This window comes from Chrysochloris asiatica, unplaced genomic scaffold, assembly GCF_000296735.1.
Source record: "Chrysochloris asiatica unplaced genomic scaffold, ChrAsi1.0 scaffold00145, whole genome shotgun sequence".
Classification (NCBI taxonomy): Eukaryota; Metazoa; Chordata; class Mammalia; order Afrosoricida; family Chrysochloridae; genus Chrysochloris; species Chrysochloris asiatica.
The window spans coordinates 2,886,164-2,895,048 of NW_006408663.1; the positions used below are offsets into that span (position 1 = coordinate 2,886,164).

General features: G+C 38.9%; 1 protein-coding gene across 1 annotated transcript in view; it reads left to right on the forward strand.

Annotated features, from left to right (window-relative positions):
* ATP6AP1L (ATPase, H+ transporting, lysosomal accessory protein 1-like) overlaps positions 1–8,885 on the forward strand; it is a 39,932-nt gene that overhangs the window by 16,404 nt on the left and 14,643 nt on the right. The window contains 2 exon segments of the mRNA XM_006870595.1: positions 2,765–3,000; positions 8,544–8,594. Coding sequence (XP_006870657.1) covers positions 2,765–3,000; positions 8,544–8,594 — 287 coding nt within the window.

Consider the following 8,885-nt stretch of genomic DNA (forward strand, 5'->3'; position numbering starts at 1 on the left):
CTTATCTGCATTTATCCTGAAGTAGTTATTATAGAATACTTGATCTGAAATTGTTAGTTACCACCAAGTTGATTGTGACTTGACCCCATGTGTCCTGAGTAGAACTTTGCTTTATAGGTTTTTGAAGCATATGACTTTTCAGGAATAGATCAGTGGACCTGTTTTCCAAGGTGCCTCTGGGTGTGTTGGAATCAACATCCTTCAGGCTAGTAATTGAGTGTGTAACCATTTTCTCCATCCAGGGACTTTCCAAAAACCATGTGGTTGCCATGACTGACTTCCGCTTACTTCACAAGGGAGAAAAAGAATCAAACTCAAAATCAGCTCAAGGCTGGCTGATTCCTATGAAGCGCAGGCCAGACATACCTCCACCCTACAACCTTCTTTACCTTATTCTTACACCAACCATTCCTCCCCCAGCACTCTGCTTACATTTGGGTTTGATAATTCACTGTAATAGTCACATAAAACTTACAACAGTACTCATGATTATGGGGTTTGTTAGGGGAGTGAACACGTTACAATTCAGGATCAAACCCAACTCAGGATGCAGCAGTTTTCCAGTCAGGAACACCTCTTCTGCCAAACTGCAGGCACGCCTCACTGTTGCTTTTGGCTTTTTAGCCAGTGTTACCAAGCTCCTTTAGTCAGTCTGTATATGTCCAAAGGAAACATTCTGCAGGCTAGCCTCCTGCTTATAGGCACACAGCTTTACTCAGTCCATTGGCCTAGATGCCTACAGTTACTCCATACCACCACCTCTGCCACTGCCTCTGTTGTCTCCATTTTTCTAGAAAAAGATCTCACACTCTACTCATGCTCTTCCTTTTTGATGGTCTGGGATCGTCTGTCTCTGCTTCTCAGATGGCTTCTTCTAAACTTAGCGGGATGGCAAAACTAACCGATCCCAGCCTTAGAGGCACCGTAGTCCCACACAATCACTTGGTGGGAATTAAAAAGACATTGAAGAAAAAAGATACAGCAAGTAAATTCAAGCTACTACAGACTCCTGTAGTTGGTCTCCATGAATAACTTTTTCAGATAATGGACTTGCCTTGGTGACCTCCAAAGAAACCTCAGGTACCAAAATACTGTTCCTGGGCTTCCTGAAACAAGACACAGAATGATGTTAGAATATTTTTGTTGTTGTTAGATGCTATCCAGTCAGCTCCGACCAGGGCAATGCACAACAGAGCAAAACCCTGCCCACTTCTGCTCCATCCTCACAATTGTTCCTGTGTTTGAGCTCATTGCTGCAGCCTCTGTGTAAACCTGTCTGATCGAGGGTCTTCCTATTTTCTGTTGATCCTCCACTTACCAACCATGAGTGGTTACTAGTTCATGCATATTCAATATCCTGAAGTGACGTCATGAGTTATGCACTGGGCTGCTAACTGCAAGGTCAGCAGTTAGAACTCACCAGCTGCTCTGTTGGAAAAAGATGAGGCTGTCCACTCACATAAATATTTATAAACTCAGAAACCCAAGGGAATGGTTCTACTTTGTACTAGAGGGTCACTATTAGTTGGAATTGACTTTATGGCAGTGGGTGGGCAGCTGCAGTGTTTAGTACAGTAGCCACCTGTGACTTAAAGTTTAAGTTGTTGTTGTTAAGTGTCTTTGAGTAGGTTTCAACTCATAAGAACGCTGTATAGGGTTTCCAAGGAGTGGCTGGTGGGTTTGAACCACCGACCTTTCAGTCAGCACTCCAGTTCTGATCCTACAGTACCCCACCAGGACTTCAAATTTAAATTAATATTATATAATTTTAAACTTAATTGCCTCAGTCTCACTAGCCACATTTTCAATTCACAGTCGCCACATGCAGTTGGTGCCTACATAAAATATATCCAGTATCAGAGAATGTTCTATTGGACAATGGTAGTCTAGAGAAATATACTCGACTTCTAGAAGGAACTTTTTATTTCTTTGACATGTTAATTTAAGACCCTTAAATGAAAGCTGTGTGTGATTTGGGTTTATTATATTGCTTTCTAAAGAGATTATTGCTGTTAGAATTTCATAGTATGGAGAATTTTTGCTAATATTATTTGCAAAGTTTTTTGTTGTTGTTTTTTAAATATGATTTAGGCCTTTTCATTTTTGGTACTTTGTGGAACAGAGTTAATGTACAGTTATGCATGCCACCACTGAAGAAAGATGAGGCTTTCTGCTCCCATAAAGATTTACAGCCTCAGAAACACTATACAGGGTTGCTATGAGTCAGAACCAACTCCACGGCACATAGCTACCACCAGGCATGCCTACAATTTTAGAAGCTCTTGTGTGGTGCTGTAGGATAAGCATTGGACTACAATTAGGTTTGAATCTTAAGGTCAGCAGTTCAAACTCATCAGCCATTCCTTGGAAACCCTATGTTGTTGTTGTTATGTGCCATCGAGTCGGTTCCGACTCATAGTGTCCCTGTACAGGGTTTCCGAGGCTGTAAATCTTTACGGGAGCAGAAAGGCTCATCTTTCTCCCTCGGAGCAGCTGGTAGTTTTGAACTGCTGGCCTTAAAGTTCGCAGCCCGATTCGTAACCATCCTATACAGGGTAGCTATTAGCCAGAACCTACTCGACAGCACTAAACAACGACAACAACATGAGCTGGTCTCAGCCAAAGTTCTCTGCTCCACAAATCATGGCCTTGAGCTAGAAAGATTAGAGTTTTAACAGCCTGGGAATTGTTGTTTTATTTATAGAAAGACGTTTGTGCCACGGAGAAAACTTACCTCTTCAATTTCTTGTCTTTGGCTAATTAGGCTCTCAACTATAATCTTAGCAAACAAGAACGTTTCAGAAAAGGATCTGCGAATGCATTCAGCCATCATAGTCCGGTTAATGTCTCTATCCATGGAATTCCCTGCATTCTCTTCTGGGCCAAAAGAATAACAATAAAATTTAAGAATCAAACTTGGCTGGACCTTACAGATGAAGCATATGGCCAGAAGGTAACAGTGGATGCTGGCAACTCAAATTGCAGTGAGGACAGTGCCACGTAAGTTGAAGTCTGTCACTGAGTAATCCATCAGGGTCACTGCAATCTGTGAACTGTGCGGATCCCACTTTCTGTCCATTCAGAAAAGAGTAGGAAGTAGGTTCCTTTGGATATGGTCCTGAAACACTTCTTTTGGAAATATTAAAGTCTAAAAAGAGAGAAAAATCCAGAAATTAAAGAAAAAAACGTTTTGTTTTTTTTTCCTAGAAATTTCCTTCTGAGCTTTCTAGTTAATTATCACATAATGTTGTTGTTAGATGTTGTTAGATGCCGACTCACAGAGTTGGTACTGACTCATAGCGACCTTATGCACCACAGAACAAAACACTCCCTGGTTCTGGGCCAACCTCACAATCCTTCTTAAGTTTGAGTCCATTGCTGCTGCCACTGTGCCAATCTATCTCATTTGGGGTCTTTCTCTTTTTCTCTAGCCCTCCACTTTACCAAACATGATGTCCTTCTCCAGAGACTGGTCCTTCCTGATAATATATCCTAAGTATGAGATCATTCTGGCTATACTTCTTCCAACACAGATTGTATGAGATCATTCTGGCTATACTTCTTCCAACACAGATTGTTTTGCTCTTTTGGCAGTTCATGGTAGTTTTAATATGCTCCTCCAACATGGTAACTCAAAGGTATCACAATAGCTTGTGCAAATGAGGGCTGTGAACATGAGGGTTTCTGAACTCTTTTTGATAAAAGGAAAGATTGCAGGATTGACACTGATCTCAAAAGTCAGATGGCAAGTGAGTTTGATTCATCAATGAAGACATTACATAGTCAGAGCAGGGGCACATATCAGCTTGTGGGTGGAACAGAGAAACCTAATTCTAGTGGGCGGAAGCTTGGTTATAAAGGGATATTCTGAAGTTCTAGTACATTGCATGTTTCTAAATATGCAGGGGCATCTTGGGATGACCAAATATCAGAGTAATTTTTAGAACCTTTCAAAATGACTAGAAAAATTGGTTTTGTTTTGAGATAAGCAGATTAAACAAATAACCCTTTCAAAAAAGAAATCAATTTTTATTGCCATTTTCTGTTCTCTTGTAATTCAAGCATAATTCTTTGCTTTTATTTGTTTTGGTCTAGTGGGAGGAAATCTGGCATGTCCCACTTGTTTTCTGTAAACCTCCCTTTCAATATTTGCAGGCATAATGGATGCTTTTGACAGAGTCTCTGAATTTATTCTGGCTTGGTTTAGATGGACAGGCTGCTATGTGTAAGCCATAGCACAGTGTATGTGTGGTTTATATACTTTATCTGGAAGCACCTTTTCATTCTGGAACTTTGTCATTTAAAGATTCTTGGTGATGGGTAAGAGGATTATATTAGCCTGTATTTCTAGGTCATAATTAGTATCCTGCTATTACAGGCACCCTACCCTGTAATTCTACTTAAAGAGGATATGGGGAAACTTCCTAGAACCCAGGTGCTCAAGGGCCAGCTGCTGACACTTGGTGTTACTGGTGCCTGTGAACTCTGTAGATTCATAAGATGCCTTAGCTGTGTTGGCAAGGATATCTAACGTGCTCAAGAACCAGAACAGGAGTTGCTGAAAAACAAACCTAAGAAAAGACATAACCATGTAAGGTCAAAAGCATGGATTTAAAAAAGATGGTCATGTTTTACTTTTGGTAACTAAATGTTTGGAGAGCGGCAAATTGTTGGCAGACAGATTTGCTATGGAAGTCTTTTTAAATAATGAGATCCCAACAAATAGAGCATATCCTAGCATCTGTGTATATTTTCAATTTAGGCAATTATAGTCTGAAGAGTTCGGAATGTTTTAAATGTGGGAGAGTAGGGAGTTTGAAGAGTAAAAGAAGCTCCAGTTTTTTTTAGGAACTCTCATTCTAGATTGTATTTGTTCTTTGTTTGCTATTTATGGTATGGTGCCTGGAACTGAAAAGCTTCTGGAAGGATCACATTACAAGGTTCTTGATAAAGTGGGAGAAAAATGTGGAACAAAACTCAAAATCATTAAAAAAAAAAAAAAGACCAGACTTACTGGTTGGACTTCTGGGACCCTGGATACTATGCCCATTTGTCACCCTTCAGGTCTGGAGCTGAACTCACGCCCATGGCTCCATATCCAGCCAAGCAATAGACAGGTTTATAAGGGGGGAAATAACAATAACACTAGGGAGGTAGGCCCACCTTAGAATAATCAGCTATTTGAGATCAAAAGTGTAGTTTTTGCCTGAGGACAAAGCTCAGAAGGGTTAGGAAAGAAGGAAGAATGGAAAGAGGAAACACAGGGGAAAAGTGAGATCCATGATGTTACATTGAGGGGATTGCAATCAATGGCATGAAATAAAATGTGTATGAATTGTTGAATGGAAAACTGATCTATATAAAACCTTCACCCAATTAATTAAAACACACACACACACACACACACACACAAGAAAACACCTTTTTTTAAATCATAAAAGACCAGACTGACTGGTAGAATAAAGACTGGTGGAAATTCCAAGAACTTAAAAAAAAAAAAAGCTTTTCAATGAATCATTGCTGAATTTGTTTTGCTGAAATCAGCCTTCAAGTTCTTTATTCTGAAGCAGAGCATGTTAATAAGCTTCTACAGAAACCAGGACTTTTGGAGAAAACCGCTGTGAAGGTCAGAAACACAGTTGTTGCTCTTAAGTGCTGTCAAATTGGTTCCAACTCATAGCGACCCTGTACAAGGAGTTTCCAAGGAATGGCTGGTGAGTTTGAAACTCTGACCTTGTGGTTCAAACTGACCTTGCAGTTCAGTACTTTATCCCACAGCACCACACCAGGGCTTTGGTTAGAAACATAGAGACTGTTAAACTGCTCAATCTGGAGATGAGAGCAGAACATTGGCTCAGAAATTTTAAAATTTAGTTCTTTATTTATAGAGCCAGTATGTGGGGTATTGTTGTTGTTGGGTGCCATCAAGTCAGCAATGACTTATAGCGACCCTATGCACAGCAGAACGAAACGAAACATCCTCGATCCTGGGCCAACCTCACTATGCTTGAGTCCATCGATGCTACCACTTGGCCAATCCATCTTGTTGTGGGTCTTCCTCTTTTTCTCTGATCCTCCACTTTACCAAACATGATCATTGGATGTTTACAGCTGTTTCTTTTCATTTTGAGTTGAGCACCATCAGCAAATGAAGGTCCCGTGGGTTTTTCTCCCATGAGTTTTACTCCATTCACGTTATCACGGTCAACTCTACTTTGAGGAGGCATCTTTTCCCCAGTTACATTTTGAGTGCCTTCCAACCTGAGGGGCTCATTTTCCAGCTCTATGTATGATAGTGTTTCTCTGCTATTCATAAGGTTTTCAGTGATTAAATATTTGGAAGTTGTTCGTCACTCCTTCTTCCTAATCTGTCTTTGTCTAGAAGCTCATCTGAAACCTGTTATCCATGGGTGACCCTGATGGCATTTAGAATACCGGTGGCATAGCTTTCAGAATCACAGCAACTCACATGCCACCACAGTACGACAAACTTACAGATGAGTATGTGGGTAGCCAAGTTATTCTGGTACCCTGAATAAACCTAGACACAGTCCTGTTAGTAAGACCAGCAAGTTTATACAATACTATTCAATAACTGTATTTTATACCTTTAAACCATTTCCCATAATTTCTAATAAATTATCAAAATGTTGTTAGGGTTGAAGACTTGCCTTCATTTCTAAATTGGCTTACCATTTGTTTGTAAAAGAGTGCTTCTACAGTGTATAAACTAGGAAATAAAATTATTTCTCTTAGTAATCTTCTTTATATGATTTATTTAAAAAATGCTCCCTTGTACCGATAAATTAAGTTAACCTTTATCTCGACAATCAATTTCTTGACTGTTACTGTTTCTAGGTGTCTTTGAGTTGTTTTCCATTCATAGTGAGGTGGTGAATATGGTGTGTTTTTCAAGTAAGTTCTCTGGTAGCCTAGTGTCTATGAATCGGGCTGCTATCTTCAAGGTTGGCAGTTCGAAACTACCAGCTGTTCCGTGGGAGAAAGATGAGGCTTTCTGCTCCCATAAGCCTCAGAAACCCTGTGTAGGGTCACTATGAGTTGGATCCGACTCCACGGTACTTAACAACAACAACAACAAGTAAGTTCTGACTCATAGTGACCTTGTTTAGGGTTGCCAAGGCTATAAATCTTAACGGGATCAGAAAGCCTCATCTTTCTTCCATTCCGTGATTGGTAGATTTGAACTACCAACTCTGTGGTTAACAGCCCAGTTTGTATCCACTATGCTACCAAGGCTCCATACTAACCTTATTAATAACAACAATGCAAAAAACGTGCCTGGCTCTGTGTTATCCTCATGATCATTGTTATGTTTGAGTCCATTGTGTTGTTGTTGTTGTTTTTTAAAAAGAATTTGAGACACTCTCCCTACTTTTGAGATCATGATTAAGTACAGTGGGAAACAGAGTATTCCTTTTGGAATAGTTCATCAAAGAAAATAATTTGGAAAAATATTTAAGGTTTTGAAAAAATTAATAAGTTCTAATTTTTTTCTTAAACTTTTAAAATGTGAATTGACTGAAGGTTTACAGACAAGATCATCAGTTTCAGTTTTAGTTTTTATTGTGGTGAACTGAGTGATAGTTTACATGGGAGAACATCAACTTTATACCATTGTTTCATTGCAATGATTACAATCTCCTCTGTGCTACATCATTCAACAGTATTTGCTTCCGTTTCCTTTGTCTTCCAAATGTAGTGGTATAGTTGAGTGAGTCCCTCCAGCACTGTATCCGTTTGTTGAAACATTTCAATCTTAGTCCATCAATTCTTGGAGTCTTAACTTCTCTATGTTCAAAAGCAAACTTCAGAGTATCTTCTGGCGTTCAGTTTAGTCTTTTCTTTCTTTCTTGTCTTTATAGTGACCTTTTACTTTCTTTATAATATGATATCCTTGAGGTCATCCCATTAAGGAATAATTATCTGTGTCTGTTTCAGGAAATCTTGTGTTCACTTTCAGGATTATGTAAATATGTATGGATATTAAAAATGTAAACATTTTTTGTTTTAAGTTTTAACCACTGAAAGGTATACCATGATACTTCATTGTGCTTTATTTTCTATATCAGAACATTTAAAAATGCAATAAGCCATTTGTATTTTTTCCTTTGTACATGTATTCAAATCATTTGCCTGTATTTTCACTTGGCTGTCTTCTTCTTATTGAGTTGTCCATATTATTAATATATGATGGATACAAGTCCTTTGTGTATATGTGTTGTGGGTATTTTTACCTATTTTGTGACTTATTTTTGTTGTTTTTTCCTAAGTGTCTTTTGAAAAGCAAATCTTTTTAATTGGAATTAAGTCCAATTTATCACCTTCTTCATTTTATGGTTAATGCTTTTTATGTTTTAGTCAAGAAATTTGCTTACTTCGCAATTGCTGAAACATTCTCCTTTAAGTTCTATTGTTTTATGTATTAAATTTAGATCTATGATCGATTTTGAGTTAATTTTTGTGTGTAATGTGAGCAAAGATCATTCTTATTTTGATGGACTGTGTTATGTTTGCTTTCTTAGGCTGTCTCTGAAGTTTGGTGATGGTGAAAATCCCCAAGTTCTCACTGTAAGGTAGGTCAAAAGATTAAAAAAAATAGGTAAGCTTGCTATAATAGTTTCAACCTGGATACCACGTTGAAGTATCATAAGATCAACAATTCAGATGGTTGTTGTTAAGTGCCATTGAGTCGGTACCGACTCATAGTGACCTTATGCACAGCAGAACGAAACACTGCCTGATTCTGGGCCAACCTCACTATTGCTGCCATGCTTGAGCCCATTGATGCTGCCACTTTGCCAATCCATCTCGTTGGGGGGTCTTCCTCTTTTTCTCTGACCCTCCACCTTACCAAACATGGTATC